This window comes from Panthera onca, chromosome E1, assembly GCF_046562875.1.
Source record: "Panthera onca isolate mPanOnc1 chromosome E1, mPanOnc1 haplotype 2, whole genome shotgun sequence".
In the NCBI taxonomy this organism is placed as follows: domain Eukaryota; kingdom Metazoa; phylum Chordata; class Mammalia; order Carnivora; family Felidae; genus Panthera; species Panthera onca.
This window is the reverse complement of record NC_138352.1, coordinates 4,419,602-4,436,623: the sequence shown is the minus strand read 5'-3', so window position 1 is coordinate 4,436,623 and position 17,022 is coordinate 4,419,602. Positions and strand designations below refer to the sequence as shown.

General features: G+C 47.3%; 1 protein-coding gene across 1 annotated transcript in view; it reads right to left on the bottom strand.

Annotated features, from left to right (window-relative positions):
• Window positions 1-1,611: 1,611 nt before the first annotated feature.
• The window catches only part of GNA13 (G protein subunit alpha 13), a 44,202-nt gene continuing 28,791 nt past the window's right edge, over window positions 1,612-17,022 (bottom strand). Inside the window, exons 3-4 of the mRNA XM_060645615.3 lie at window positions 13,045-13,095; window positions 1,612-7,164 (exon numbers count right to left, since the gene is read on the bottom strand). Coding sequence (XP_060501598.1) covers window positions 6,592-7,164; window positions 13,045-13,095 — 624 coding nt within the window. The 3' untranslated portion in view covers window positions 1,612-6,591. The remainder of the gene's footprint in view (window positions 7,165-13,044; window positions 13,096-17,022) is intronic.

Genomic DNA, 17,022 nt, shown 5'->3' with positions numbered 1-17,022 from the left:
TCACCAGACGACAGCTGGACTTTTAGCCATTTCCTTTGACAAAGGAATATTCTCTTTTTCCAACGACAGCATAAAAAATGTGTGTGTGTGTGTTTAAAGACTTCTTTTGGGGATCCAAACGCTCACATGAGTTTAGTTTCAATTTTAAAAGATCTTAAATCTCTGAAAGCAAGCCTTTAACGACCTGTTTCCAAGGTACAGATCTGTAGAGATTTGTAGATATTTAAGTCCAAATTTCTCGATCTCAGTTTTTCTTGGAACCAACGGTGAAACTTCACATTAAAGGTGAGACCTTAGTACAGAGTTTTCATTTGCCACTAAGGCCGGGAGCCAACCAGTGTGGGGGTACAGCCATGGCCACTGAACATTTCTGGATATCTGCTTTGCAAGTCCTATTGCGGGGAAGGACCCTTCCTTCCGCTTCGGGGAAGTACGTGCTCAGTTTTCAATACATGCCACTTCAGAAAAGGCAGGAACATGCCAGAAGTTATTTAACAACTTCTAATTTCGCTGACGTTGCAAAGAGAAAAGATGAGTGTTATGCTTGGATAGGATTTGACGAGAACAGCACTTTGCCTCTGCGGCCCCCAGCACACATGACCGAGCGTAATCGTGAGAAACACATCAGGAAGATCCCGGGAGAGGGGCGATCTGCAACACACCTGACCCGTGTCGCTTCTCAAACCCGCCACGGTCATCGAAAACAAGGAAAGCCTGAGAACCTGTCATCGCCGAGAGGAGCCGGAGGAGAGACCTGAATGCAAGCGGTAGGCGCGGATGCCTTCAGGAGCCGAGAGGGACATCAGGGGAAAACTAAGGAGACCTGAATGAAGGGTGGGGCTTCAGTTAATAACAAAGTAGAAGTATAAAGATTCGTTGTGACGAATGTACCAGACGAAGGCAGGCAAGATGTGCATCGCGGCAACTACGTAAAGCGTGTGGAGCACCGGGGCACTCCACCACGGCTGCCACTCTTCTGTAAATCACAATCTAAAGAAAAAGGAGTGGTTAACGTGTGGGTTTGTTTTTAAAACACCGTTTCAATTACAACAGACCGAAGGGCATTATTCCCGCAAGTGGGACAGACTCCTGAAAACGCCCTAGTGCCCTTGAAGGCGCCTTAAGGGGAGGGACGCCTGGGTGGCTCCACCGGTGAAGCGTCTGACTTTGGCTCAGGTCACGATCCCACTGTTGGGCCCCGGCATTGGGCTCTGTGCTGAGAGCTCAGAGCCTGGAGCTTCGGAGTCTGTGCCTCCCTCTCTCTCCCTCTGCCCCTCCCCCACTTGTGCTATCAAAAATAAACAAACATGAAGCAAACAAACAAACAGATCTTAAGGGGGAGCGGAGAGGCAAACGAGCGGTCCCCATCTCACCATTCCCATGTGCAAACATGCTAAGTGTCTGGGAACTTCCTTGATGAAGCCCCCGTCTCCATCTTTAAAGGTCGGGAAAAACGGACAGATTACGAAGGAAGGCAAACTATGGCTGGAGATCTGCCGAGAGAGACTTTACGGGCTTTCGGTGACTGCGCTCTGGCTTTCAAACTTTACGCGTCTGCTTTGCACTTTACGTTTAGCAAACTGTTGGTTTAAATAACATCGTAGTATTGAATAGTTTATAAATGTTTATTAAGTGTCAGTAATTTTTACAAAGCGAGTATTAATAGCACGAGGCAAAGTTCTTGCAAAGTATGTACAAAAGTAAAAAGCCTTAATGACTAGCAACTCATTTTATAAAATCAAACCATCCTTTCCACTTTCAGACCTCCTTTAGAAATAATTTATTGCCAATCCCTGAACTAAAGCACGGACAGAAAAAAATTTACAACAACAGTATCAGATAATGTGCTTATTAGTTCCTGGAAAGTTATAAAAAGATATAATATGTATAAAAAATCCTAAGCCACAAATACTTTTATACAAAGCTAATACAAATCATGTTTTGTTGGGTACAGGATCTGTGAGGTTGTTACAAAATATACTTTTTGATAAGGCTTCTTGTGGTAAATGAGCTCTCATCACCGTAGAGTAGTACAGAAAAGCCATTAGAAACATTTTGCCGTTCTGCCTTCAAGTAAGAGGTGAAGCTGGTTGTGCTGTTACAAATACGTCCCGAGAATTCACCCCTTCCTGCTCCCGCTGTGTTTCCCCCTTGGTACCATCGAATAGGCGTAACTGAGGACAAAGGTATCACTTATTATGGCAAGAGACATCATCAGCAAGCTTTCTGAATACAAACCCCAATCAGATACCAAGTAGCTAGCATATTTCTGTCACGACACCCACAGACTGAAAGGTGATGCATGGTGGGTCCTTGCACACTTCGATCCATCTGGCAATTTTTATCATTACCAACAGCAGATCTGGACAGATTCCAAAACCTCCCACCAACCGAGAAGATACTGCCCCATCCTTAACTCTTTTTTGTTCCATCTGAGCTCTGGCGTGCAAGGTCAGATGGTCTAGACCTGGATGCCACAAGAATGCACACGTTGACTTCAATGCTAACTATACGTTCAAGTAAAGACACAAGAACGATAGTGGTACAAACACCGCCCTTCACATGATGTTACTAATCACTTACCGGCCTAAGGCTAACATTGCCTTGATGGGACTTGAAAACGCCACAAAGTCCAACCCGTTTCAAGTGTTCAGGCTTAGACTTACACTTCGATCTCTAGCATAAATTCATTAAGCCCTAACCTCGTACCATGAAATACTGGGTATTATACCGTCTGCCGTATTTGGAATGTGGAGACTCATTACCGCCACCCCCCCCCCCGCCCCCCCAGCTCTCATCCATTCCCCCCTTCCTCGAGTTTACTGGGCTGGAAGGCCAGCCTGTTTCCTGTCAAGAAAGGAAAACCAGTCCCTGTACAGGCAGCAGCACAACGGGAAAATGACAGGAAAACGACACAAGGTGACCCCTGGACTAAGTCAAACTTTGAACTGAAAAAGACACAGGCAAAACTTCTGCTCTTGATTCCTTAAATAAAACTAAAAGCAGTAAAAAGGTTAACAGAGTGTCTTTCTCTAGATTTATTGGGGAGTTTGTTACAAATGTTTGACTAAGCTTTACAGACATGATTTCATGGATTTCAAACAAGAAATTCAGAGTTAACACTGATATTTAGCCTTCTTATTACATACACGGAAATGACATTGCTACAAATTGCAATGCAGAGAACCTTGTTTCAGATGGCTTGGTTTGGGGTTTTGTCTAAATGTATCATTACATAATGAAAGCACCAATTTGAGGCCTTCTCAAATAGTGACTGGAATCTCAGAACAGAACAGAACAGAACTTGGTAACTTTATTCTTCACATAAATAAGGCATAACCGGTTATGTGGACTAATGCTGAAAATACATCTTATCAAAAGCATAAATACAAGTATTTGGGGTTACGCCGGAGGTCAAGATTTACTCATTCTCTCTTACGGGGGAAAAAAAAAAAAAAAAAAGAGCCCACGATTTCTGCTGCGTCCGAACTGACACTTCGAATCATTTCTGGTATCCGCACACTCTTAACTTCCTCCTGCTTTAAACCAGCCACCGTCACCGGGTGCGGGAGGACTGCCCCAGACAACCCCGCCTGAGAGATCGCCCAGAGGATCTTCACTATGTGAAATACCCACCAGGGCGACTTCCAAGAAAACGAAACAAAAATGGAGGATCTTTTTCATTCCACATCACCTTCTCTGGCCGTGGCTGCCGTGTCGCCACCCAAGCGCCTTTTCCAGACAGGAACACTCAAGCGAACACTTGCGATTCGTACGCTGTTTGGCAGAAAGCAACGATTCGGGTCATCAAAAAATAATATTTAAGTGGCAGGGGCAAGCCTTAAATGATGTGGCTCTTCGGAAAACATGTGACAAAAACCTTTTCCCTATAAAAATCAAGGCCCAGATGCGTGGTGTTCTTTGACTTATAAGGCAGCTCTGCTCTACGTTTCTTCGAGGCCAATGAGGACACTTGTGTGACATTTTCAAGAATTAAAGGACAAGACGTTCAGATTCAAAGAACACAACATAATAGAGGATCAGGCACATCTTACTGTAAATCATAACCAGTAAGACTTTGAAAAGCCAACACACCAAACGACTGCTCTGAGAAACCGGCGCGGTGAAAGCTACGAGCACCCTTTCGTTTGGTCCTGAATTTCACCTCCTCCTTCGCACAGCCGTGTTTCCAAAGGACCCAGTTTTCACAATACAGGTAGGAGACTCCTTCCGATGGTTTTCAAAAGGGTGGACCAAAGCCTTCAGACTGAGCCTCGCACTTCCTCTGTCTCAACAAGCGTGCCATTCAATACAAGTGATCTGCCGCCTCGGGATACGGCCTGGGTTTCACTTTAAAAGAACGGTGAGACATCGGAGGCGGCCCATCAGGAAGGAGAGCTCGAGAACTCCCAGGGACAGAAAAGAATACCATTACGTATGAGGCGTTCTGACACTGCTTGGAGGCAGTCAAAAGGGGGTCACCGGGGGACTCGTCAGGCAACGGGCCTGCTCCGCGTGCAGGTTGTCAATATTCAACAGGACTGAATAAACAAGACTGACTTGCCTCTTCTACAGGGAACGGACTCGAGCCTCCACTGGAGGCCGACGGTTTTGGCTAGGCCAGGGAACCATCTGCAAAATTCACACACAGACTCTCCAGCAAGAAGTCCCAATGTTACTGTGCACACATTCGGATACTCACTAGCACTGAGGTTGAATCCTAATTCTGTGAACTGGGACAGCACGCTCTTCTTGGCAAGAAGCACCGGCTGCAGAAGGACTCAAACGCGCGTGGACTGCATACCGTGACCACCCGCACGAGGACGCGGGGCTGCGTGTCTGTGGCTCGTGCATCACCGAGGCACGGAAACTGCGAGGCTACCGCAGGTAGAATGGTGCCGGAAGCGCAGGAAGGGTCAGGAATGGTACGAGCAGTCCCTGGTTCGCTCCCTGCAAAGCCCTATTCTCCCGCCAGACAGCAGACGGACCAAGAGCCGCGGCCTCGGAAAGGCCGCGTGAGCCGTCATGCTGACCCATCTCGCAAGGACCTTCTAGGCAACGGAATACCTGAGAACACAGCTCTACAGTAAAGTGGCAGATATCACAGTCTTAATCACAATTTTCAGGAAAAGGCGAAAAGCTGCTGGACTCTGCCAACGGCCACTGGCCGCGGGCACCTGTCTCTCTAGTCCCGGTCGCATGCCACACAAGCGGCCGGGCGGTGCCCCCTGGACACCAGCCAGCCCGCTGAGCTCACGATGATCAGACCCGTCATCACGAGCCGCTTCAGGGGTGCGCCCGCGGGTCGGTGAGGGGCGAGGAGAGGTCAAACGGGATCCTCTTTCGGTGTGAACTGAAGAAATTACTATTTGTTCTTAGAAGCAGCCTTAAAACATTCCAAATGTACCTCAGTAAAGCTAGAAGTTCATAAGCAATAACGAGAGAAGCATGTACGTGCTGCGTCTTTCAGAGAGCCACCGAGAATGAACAGGAATCTCAGATCATGCCTTCTTGAGTAGCTTGACAGGAAAACTCTGCCCTTGGCAAGCTGCCAAATAAACAAAACCTCCCATGAGCGCCAGGCTGGAGCTGATGGGAACAGGCAGGAGAGCAAAAGAAAAGATGTCTGTGACGGCCACAACAGCTCTCCTCTACAGCGAGGACCCGAATCCTGGGACAGGACGTCAAAGTCCGAGAAGTAAAAGCACAGAACGTCCTGGAGAGGCTCTGTTTATCTAGAAAGCTCCCTTATCAAGCTACTTGCCATTTTCAGTTGCTGCTTGGCCAGAACGTTTCACATATGGCACATTTATTACATGAGATTTAAACATGAAAAGGGCAAATTATATTTCACTCGTTGCTTTGGATCAAAACACTATGTAAGGCATTTGCTTGCTCCCCGCCCCCTGCCCCGTACCATTCGTGAACTTTCGTTAGCATCAGACCAGGAATCCTCATGTAAACTTTAAAACACTAAGTAAGAACATTACCTTGAGAAACCACAGAAATTTTAAAATGAAACAACTGTTGGGTATATAAGCAATTAAAAACACACGAAGGCTGAATCTGCGTGCATCTACAGAATGCCAGTCCTTAGATCAAACTTTTTTCCAACAGGTCACCTTTCAAACAGGTCACCGTAAGGCTCGGCACAGGTGTCGCTGCCGTGGGCAGGGCAGATAAAAAGGGGTCTTGCTTGTTTGAGAACCGGATATTCTTAACCTCATCCCAAGAAACAGTCAAGGGCACCTTCTCTACTTGGCACTACAGGAGAACTCAGCTGGAAGAGGGGAAGAAGCTGAAGGCTGAACTGTACCTAGGAAGACGCTCGGCAGGAAACTACACCCCCCTCAAGTGGAAGCCACAGCGAAACAAATCAAAGGCTGAACTCTGACAGGGATCGGCGTGTGCTATTCGGCAGCTTTGCGCCACAAACCAAGGTCCGCAGGGAGGACGACTAAGGTTTCCTAGAAGTTAAACTCAGAATCAAGACTCTTCTAATTCCTGCTGTAAACTGCTATGTTAAGAAACAAAACACACAGAAAACAATCAAAGGGACACAAGGTATGAAAGCAGCCAGTCTTCTGCACGTCACTGCAGCATGAGCTGCTTGAGGTTGTCATGAAGAATAGTATCCTTGACGTCGCGGAAAACCAGGCGGATGTTCTCCGTGTTGATTGCGGTGGTGAAGTGGTGGTACAGGGGCTTCTGCTGCTGGTCCCGCCGCTTGTTCCGGAAACATTCCACCAGGAATTTTTGGACGTCTCTTAAGCAGTGGGGATCCCCTTCGAATTCTAAGAAATAGTCTTTGATGCTCACAATTCGCACCTTCTCCTCAAGCAAATCTGTCTTGTTTAAGAAAAGGATTATGGAGACGTTGCTGAAAACCCGGTTGTTGACGATCGTTTCGAAAATGTTCAGAGACTCTGTCAGGCGATTGGTCAGTCGATCTTCCATAAGCACCTGGTCGAATTCACTTGAGGACACAAGGAAAAGTATCGACGTCACGCTGTCAAAGCACTCAAACCACCGCTTTCTTTCTGACCTCTGACCGCCTACATCAACCATTTTGAAAGGAACATTTTTAATTTCAAAGTCGTACTCATGAATGCCTTTGGTGGGTCTTCTGGCAAGCAGAATATCTTGCTGTGATGGGATGTAATCCTGGAAAAGAAGACAACGCTTTAGACTCGGGAACCCGGAAGGAATGAGAGTTTCTAACGTACTGCTGCCTGGTCGAGGGAGTGGATATGCAGACAAACTTGCCTTCTGGAGGACTTCTGGCTGCCTTCCTCCAAGCATCGGCACGACTAGTCTCATCACAAAGCGCCAAGGTAGAGTGAACTGTCAGCGAACAGAGACTGGTTCACAATACGCTGCAAACGAGCAGCGCGGGCTATTTTGTTCACCCCCGCTATTCCGGCAGACTTAGGTCTTCCCGACCCGCGGCCTTCACCCCCCGCCCGCCGCTGTGCCTCTACCTTTAGTACCAGCCCTCACCGCCCCCCACCCCCGACCTTCCTGCGCACGCGCCCGCCTGCCCACCTGCCCACCTGCCCCTCCTCGGAAAGCAGTGAGGGCTGAAACGCCAATTCGTGCGGGTCACTTCCCAGTGCGGGGTTCTGCCCACCTCGCTCTAGCTCATTCCAGATGCTCCCTTACTAAGGGACTAAGAACGTGACTAAGAACGCTGACACGGGTCACTCCACGTTAGGACTGCGGCCACACCACGCGCGTGGACAGAACTTGCCTAGCACAGCTAATACACTGAATTCGCCCTGAGTCACCTCCTGGGTTTGCTTCCAGGGTCCGGCCACGCAGCTGGGTCCCAGTGACGGCGCCCCTGCCTGTCATACGAAGGAGACCACACCCGGCCCACCTGCCTTAAAGGGACGGCTTGCGCAAAGACCGAAGGGGCCCCGACCTGGGAACGGGACCAGGCAGCCCGTGACCCCTACAGGAAGCTGCTTGTCTCACGAGTCCCCGACTACCCCTGACGACGTCCTTCCTGATGCACTAGAACTGGTTCTTTCTTCTCAAACTAGTGTTTTTCCAGAACTCTGACGTAGCTCTTCGGCGATACTGAACAGGAGAGCTCTTGAATGTTCGTTGTCAGGGTCAAACTGTTTTGTTTTTTTTTAAGTTGAGGCAAGATTATTTTATTTTATTTTATTTTATTTTATTTTTTTAAGTTGAGGCAAGATTTTAAAACAGTGCTAATTGTCACGATGCTGTATTTTATGCTTTTCCAAATAGCGTAATATAATTTTGAAATTTTGTCACAATGTGAATAGTTATCTCCTCAAAATGGTACAATGGAGTTAAGAATAAAAAAAAAAAAGTAGGCGGTTATCGGTTATCTGTAATCCACACCTTTTAGGACATGACTCTAGGGCCTTCATAAACAATGTCGGGTGTTTCCAGGTTTCCTTTTAGCTTGTGTTCACATACTCGCTACTTTCCTTATAACCAGCACATCCACACAATTTTCAGCCTGCCCCTACTTTTTGGCTTAACATTTGATCATGAACGGTTACATGTGCTGATACAGTTGTATTTCATTTTAAAGCAGTATAAAAACACCAACTGGATTAATGGTCTGTAATTTACATAAACATTCTCCTACTAGTGCTCGTTAAGGTTGTTTCTCCAATTTTTTGCTTTAACACAAATTTTGCAATTAAAACTCTCACGCATATACTTTTTTTCTTCCTTTCTGGACTATTTCCTGAGATAAAATAACCAGGAATAAGCTTATGAGGTCAAAGATTATGAACATTTTGGTGACCCTGGACACTCAAAGCCTAACTGCTTTCCAGAAACAGGGTACAAATTTACCGCGTGTGCCCGTGCCAGCTGCCTCAGAAACACGCCAGCCCTGGGGTGCTGGGGTGGCTCAGTCATTAAACAACCAACTCGATTTTGGCTCGGGTCGTGGTCTCACGGTTTGTGAGTTCGAGCCCTGCACTGGGCTCTGCACTGACATTGCAGAGCCTGCTTGGGCTTCTGTCTCCCTCTCTTCCCTCCCCTGCGTGCTCTCTCTCTCTCAAAATAAATTTAAAAAATAAATAAACTTGAAAGAAAGAAAGAAAGAAAGAAAGAAAGAAAGAAAGACACCAGTCCTAAGGTGTTTTGTTTTTTTAAACTTCTAAGTCTATAGAAATTAAAAGTTCTTTACTACTGCCTCACTTGGAAGCTCAGAAGCTAGTCAGGAAGCTAAAAGCTAATTCCTACGAAGCCTCCAGACCAGGACAATGCGATCAAGTGCTAAGTGGCCTGGCAGAGTATCAGCGATCGCGACTGTGAGTTCCAGAGCTCGTGCTTCACACGAGCTGTGTGGCCCTGGGCAGGTCACCGAATCCTGTTGTGTCTCCGCATCCTCACGGGTGAGATACGGGTCGTATGGGTCACAGGGGCCTCGAGGACTAAGTGAGGTGACCGTGCGGGGCACCCAGTCCAGCTGTTCTGCTGCGCCTCCCGCCAGCGTTGCTGGGCAGAGAGGGAATCCAGAAGGCTGGGACCGCCAGGCAAGCTCCCGTCAGGTGGCCCGCGTCTCATGTCTAAAAGCTCACTGCTCACTGCGCTTGGTCATCTACTCGCACGCACACGCGTGCACACGCGCACGCACACACACACACACTCAATCAGAAAACTCATTCTCTCCCCAGCCGACCCCTCTGCACCACCAGCACGCTTTCCTCCCTGCTTCCTGCCCTCCCGGCCCACGACCTCAGAGTTCTTCTAGCCCCCCTGTCACCGTGGACTCTGCCCTAGCATCACTGATTCTATTTCCAATCCTGTTTCTCCTTATTTCCGCCATCCCCCATTTTTTCACCTCCTCCGGTGTGGATTGCTATCTCTCCACTGAATCTCCCTCCCTGCCCTGAATGCCTCGCACCTCTTGGATCTGTCCCTACACCACTCAGACCAACCCCCCGGCACCGTGACTTCAGAACTTACGGTGAGGTTCTTCACTGCATCCGGTCCACACTTTGCTGACTGGCTTCCAAGACCCTCTTTACTCCTGGCTCTTCTGGAACCGGCAGGCTCTGCTCTACATTGTCCAGGCTTACCACACAGCTGAGATCCAGATCTGCCCAAAGCTGCACACCCTGATACCGTTCCCCGACCATCCACTTGCACAAGTGCAACTGCAAGAACGATGCATCCAAACCCCAGCTAATGCCTTCTAGGAATCTGTTTTTATAAGTCAGAGCCAAGACTGTCACGTGTCCTTTGTCAGACGGATGTGCCTCCTAAAATTAAACACACCCAGCTGTCTCCCATCTTGGGGGGCCGCAACTCCTCTTCTAAGTCCGCCTCCCCCTTCAGACAGTTCAGATTCATATACCCTTACGGCCCAGCTCCAGCCTCTCCGGTCAAAACACCTCTCTCTGTTCTAGGAACTAACACCATCTTCGTGATCAGTACCATTTAATTGTCCTCTGCGTGGTTGTGTGTATGTTGTAATTCTGTCTCTGACGAGAACGAGTTTCCTACAATCAGGGATCAAAGAGCAAAACAGCCAACACCGAGCACTTCCTACATGGAAGGCACTGTTCCCAATACCTTACCGAGTGCTACGGACTGAACTATGTCCCCCCAAAGTTCACACGCTGGAGCCCTAACACCAAAGTGGTTGTACTCTGGGACGGCGCTTGGAGGACACGAGCAGGGATAAATGAAGTCCTAGGGAAGGGTCTCGATCACATAGTCTTGGCGGTCTTAGAAGAAGAGTTAAGAGATCCCTGTCTCTCCATGTGTATGTGCCGAGTAAAAGCCATGTGAAGAAGCCACAGAGAGAAGGCCACAGTCCGCAAGCCAGGAAAAGTCCTCACCGGAGAATGACCACGCTGGCCCCTTGATCTGAGACTACCAGCCTCCAGGACCGTGAGAAGTGAATGTCTGCTATTAAACCACCCGGTCTATGGTATTCTGTCTCAGCACGATGAGCAGACTAAGACACAGGGTTTATTTCACGTAACCATCCCATAACCCCGTGAGGTCAGGTCTCGTACGATGCCCATGATATCAAGAAATTCGGGTTTAGAGATGCCTCTGCCCACACAGAGACAGGCTGTGGGGAGCTGGGATGGGGACCCAGGTGGTCTGGCTGCAGAGCCACGTCCTGGACTCTGTGCTGTTCTACCTCCCAGAGGGTCAGGGGGCGCACGGCTGGGCTTCAACACCCCTGGTACTTCAGAGACGGAGAAGCAAATGCAACCCTGTGACGAGGCTGACACGCCAGGATGAATGGCCAGCCTGTAGCACAGCCAGCTTTGTTTTCCCTCCTCTACACCGACCTACTTACTGATCGCAGCGCTTTTTCCGGTTTATTCCAGATGTGGCCTCGGAACTGTTCTCAACCTAAGACTCTGAGCAGCCAGTACAAAGGGGCCTACAGCCATGCATTCAGAAGTTATTTGTTGAGTGCCTGCTGTATGCCACGCATCGTCACTAGGCATCAGGAACTCAACTCTTCACCATCAAGAGATGAGATCCTTGCCCTTATGGCAAGAGGTACAGGTAGAAGACAAGCGAACACGGAAATCACCAACTGTAGAGACAGCAAAGATCTTTGAAAAAAGCAAGGGCTGAAACTGAATACAAGACGAGGGACCTACTTTGAATGCTGTGCTCAAGGAAAGCTGATCTGAAAAGGCAAACTGAGAAGAGCAGGTCAAATCAGCACCGTTTGGTTTGGAAAACATGCGGTAACTCTTAAAAATTAGTTTCCCTGCTAAGGCTCTCTCCATTTGGCCTACGTGTAACTTTTTTTTTTTTATTTTTTTTTTTAACGTTTATTTATTTTTGAGACAGAGAGAGACAGAGCATGAACAGGGGAGAAGCACAGAGAGAGGGAGACACAGAATCTGAAACAGGCTCCAGGCTCTGAGCTGTCAGCACAGAGCCCGATGCGGGGCTCGAACTCACGGACCGCGAGATCATGACCCGAGCTGAAGTCGGACGCCCAACCGACGAGCCACCCAGGCGCCCCACGTGTAACTTTTTTAAGGCTTACATTCTAACCAGATGGAAAAGAGACCACGAAATCAAGTCTTACTACGCAGACTCATACGGAGATTCCCGACTTCTGGAACACATGTGTCCAGGAGACAGGCAAGAGAAAAACAAACGGACTTCAGGGCAGACAAGTACAATTTGGCAAAATCCAAAATGAGAGGATGTAAAGTTTATCTTGCAAAAAGAAGGTACATTTTCACATGTCCTAGATACATCAGCATGCCACTTTCCTACTTGCGGCGGGTTTTTCATTGCGTGTTTTCTTTCAGTTTTACTTTGAAAGGTAACCTCCAAGAACCCATGAGACTGTACTACAACGTATTAGAGAAATGAGCTTTAAAGAGGAGGCAAAGAACGCTGCCGTAAATCCAGCAGGTGCCAATGACTGTGGGGCCACGGCCTTCACACATTTTCTGAGCGGCAGCAACCTGTCTTCCAGGGAAGTCTCTGGCGTGAGACCGGCACAGACAACAGAGCACACGCCCTGCCCGCGGCAGGCCCGGGAGCCACAGCCAGCCACGGTGCCAGCAGAGAGGAAAATCAGAAACTCTCCTTCCCGGGGTGACTCCTTCTCCTACTTGGTGGTCTCTTCAGCCGGCCTTCAGAATCCAGCCCTCCCACACTGTAACTCAACGCAAAGCGCTTCCGAGCTGAAAAATACCGTTTGCTGAAAGGTTTTGAAATCAGCCAAACAACCCACCGTGTCCCGTTTCTGCTTACACACACACACACACACACACACACGCACACACACACGACACTGAAGTAGAATAGATAATGTGCAACCTCATTTTCAAACATAAACTTTCTCTGAACAGTTTTATGTTCACGAACCAGAGGACAGGCCGTTCTTCAGGGAAAAGGCAGCGATCTGGATGACAGAGGGAGACAAAATGAAGGGAACAGTCCGAAAGCTGCCGCCAGGATGAAGGAAGCAGCAAACAGCTCGATACATAATTTTTCTAAACCTCCTAATAACCTATTGCTTTCAAACAGCAATAAACATAAACAAAAACTTACTGCTTCTCCAAGTTTATCCAAGTTATCCAGGAAATATTTTACGGATTCACCCTAAAAGAAGAAAAAAATAAATAGTTATTAGGGCTTAGAAATGGAAGATTTTGTTACAACAGTTTATATTAAACTGTCTGGCTGCACACTTAATCCAAACATACTTTGTTTAGTCACAAAATTCAGAGTGAACAACTAACCCCACCGAAAGCATACACAACGTCTACTTCTGGCCGAGTGTGGTAGCCTGGTTAGCTTCACAACTGCCTTCCCTGAGCGGCACCCAGTGACCTTCAGCGTGGACGGCCCTGCATGGATGCTTACTGATAGAACTATCTGCGTATCCAAAGGGAAGATGGAATTAAAAGGTGAAAACTGCTTTGGAGATAAACGTACTACTACAGTTTAAGTGTCTGCATTTCTTCCCCCTTAAGTTTATACCAACGGTGGTTATCTTTAGTGTCAAGAGCAAACCAGAGAGGAGGTGAGAACACCGTAAAATCTTCTGGTGACAGGCACTTGCTTGGACAGACATGCCTTGCTCTAGAAGGTTCTGAAAACTGCTGCGGCTTCGCGTCTCCGTCAGGTCTCTTCCTGAGCGTTCACTCAGCCTACTCTCTCCGAGCCCAGATTTCTACTAGAGCTCCAGTCAATTTCCAACACCTAAACTGTATGAGTATACATTCTTAAGAGGAAACACCTGAACAGAGGACAGACAGCTAAGAAGAGGGGAGCCATTTGGGGCAAGAAGGGCTCTGTCTTTCTCCCAGGATGCTCTCCCTGGGCACAGCACCCACCCTGCCCGTGACTGCTTCCACAAGTTCCGGAAGGCAGTGCTTCTGTGATGTTTAGGGGAAATCACCTGAAGATCCTAGTTGACTAGAAGTTCTGATTTGGAAAGGGGAAGGGGGAGAGGTGGGCGGGGGGGGGGGGGGGGCGCGGGACAGGCAACCAACCAATAGTTTCTATAATTCAGGTGATTTCTGGGACATCGAGTTACAGGCCTGAAAGCAGCAATTTTCCATTTTTTTTTGGTTTCAGAATCCCTTTACATATCTTAAGACTCTTGAGGATCTTCTTCATGTGGGTAATAGCTATTAATATTTATATTAGAAAGTAAAATTGAGAAATTTTTAAAATATTTAAAAATTCCTTTAGGGGCTCCTGGGTGCCTAGTCGGTTGGGTGTCTGACTCTTGATCTTGTGGTTCATGGGATCAAGCTTCATGTCAGGCTCTGAGATGGTGGAGGGGAGCCCGCTTGGGATTCTCTCTCTCTCTCTCTCTCTCTCTCTGCCCTTCTCTCGCTCGCATGCTCTCTTTTTCTCAAAATAAGTAAACTTAAAAAAAACCAAATGAATAGAAATTCCTTAAAGAATACCGATGATAAACCCATTCATTGTATGCTAACATATTTTAGTATGGCTCATAAAAGACAGTGAGACATTCATTTGCTTCTGCATTTGCACCTGCTACTATAGGTTGTTCCGGCTGAGTATATACATAAAGCCTGGCCTTTCACAAAAATGTAGCTGGAAAAGGGAGTATTTTAATCAAATATTTTCAGATAATTATAGATATTTTTGCTACTATACCAAAACTTGACAAGTGGTAGTTTTTAAAAATGTTAGTTCACTGTGTTACACGAAAATTCATTGGCTTACACTGCATTTAGAATGGATCTTTGACCCACCCGCTATTTTGTAATGCCAGGCACTGGTCACAGGGAAGATGGCGGGCAACTAAGTAACAGATCTTCCAATGTTGGCATGCTTCCTTACACAATGTTAAGAAAACCATAGTCATCAGGACCTCCTTCATCTCATCAGAAGTCTCACGTACTGGGAAGCTGACAAGCTCACAGTGGTGGGCCAAAACAAGTTTTCTTCAATTTTGATTTTCACTTCAAAGCTCAAGTTTTATCAATGGCAGCAAATACTCCCTCTTCTTTTCCTTGAGGTGACAGGCTAACTTCATGTATTTTCTAAAACATGTATTTTCTGTCCAATGCCCAAGTCTGAGCAAGTTGATGGTTTTGTCGAGTAAAATGGCATTCCGTGAAAAATACGGTTAGTTCAGCTCCCGGTCCAACGAGCTGCAGAAGTGCTTTTCACCTACTTCCGTGCCTCCACCCGCCTCCCGCTCTGTCGTACAGAGGTGTGCGCTCTTAGGTGGAGATTTTTTTTGGGGGGGGGAGACGGAGAGTGTGAGCAGGGGAGTGGCAGAGAGAGGGAGAGAGAGCCATACTCCCAAGCAGGCTCTGCACCGTCAGCATGGAGCCTGATACCGGAATCGAACTCACAAAACCGTGAGATCACGACCTGAGCCGGAATCAAGAGTCGGATGCTCAACTGACTGAGCCATCCGGGCACCCCTCAAAGGCTGAGATTGAAAACAATAATTTTTCACGCTCCATTAAGGCTCATCTTAAATGAAACTGGTGTGTGTGTGTGTGTGTGTGTGTGTGTGTGTGTGTGTGAGAGAGAAATGGCAGCTGCGTGGTGGTAAGAATACCACTTTTGTTTGGAGCCGATGTGTGGATCCGTGCTAAGGTGCTGGCTCTTCACAGCCACTGCTGCTCTTCCTCGGCCACGGGTGCAAGTGGGAACGCAGGGGGAAGGGAGGCGTCGTCCTGGTGTCGTCATAAATCTGAGTGCCGACTCGAGGACGCCCCCAGAGGTCTGTGGACCCCACCTGGACAATCGCCGCCTTCTTGCGCGCCACGAGCAAGTACATGGGTGTGTGCTTGTGGGAGGGGTGGGGGTGTGGGGGGGTGTCTGGCTGATCTCCTCATGATTTTAAGCAGTGACAGACGATTTTGCTTTTTTCTGCACCTTGTACAGCACTGACAGCACCTAAAGATGACTTTTAGGGGCGCCTGGGTGGCTCGGTCAGGCTCCGTGCTGTCAGCGCAGAGCCTGGGGCCTGCTTTGGGTTCTGTGTCTCCCTCTCTCTCTGTCCCCCCCACCCCCCTCTCTCTCACCAAAATAATCAAAAAAAAAAAAAAAAAAAAAAAGATTTTTAGGAGACGGGAAAAAAATCTTCAAGGAATTCATTTCAGATCAATGAAGAGATTATCTGGGCAAACCTGTATGGATATTTTGCATTATATCACAAATTTTAATGTAATATATAAGCCAAAGGGAATTTGGGCTTAATCTACAAATAACATCAATATCCGCATATAGGATTCTTCGTACAACCCAAAAGTATTTATCTTTTTACTTATTATTTTTATTTGTTAATGTTTATTTTTGAGAGAGAGAGAGAGAGGGAGACAGAGAGAGGGGCGGGAGGGGCAGGGAGAGAGGGAGACAGGATCTGAAGCGGGCTCCACACTGACAGCAGAGAGCCCGATGTGGGGCTCAAACTCACGAATGGTGAGATCACGAGCTGAGCTGAAATCAGACGCTTGACTAACTGAGCCACCCAGAGGACCCACCAAAAGTATTTTAAAAGTCAAATTCAAACAGATAATAACAATTCCGTTATACTGAAGTAGAGCCTCTTGGACAAATACGATAAAAGATAAGTCACTCTGTTTATATATGACTCAGACTAACAAAACTGTTACCCTTTCAGTAATGTGTATATTGAATACTTATGTAATGTCAAACACCTTAAATGAAATTTAGTGAATTTCTAAAAAAGGTGTTTTCTGGACTGGTAGTATTGTGTATCGCGTTTATTGGCTTTTTCCTTGATTTTGGATTTAATATAAATTCACTGTGGAAACTGGTAACTAGAAAAAGGTACAAAGAAGGAAAGAGGCAAGAGCCATCACTTCCACCACTCAGGGGCGACCACCGTTAACATCGAAGATATTTTCTTCCAATTAGAGCTGAAACAATACAAACAAGTTTGCATCCTGATTTTTCCACTTAAATAACTGGGAGGTAAATTTAATGGTCAAAATAATTCCTAGTATTTGTTATACAAAAAGCTAAATAAAACCACTGATCTAATGTTGTGTATTTCAATTCTTTTTT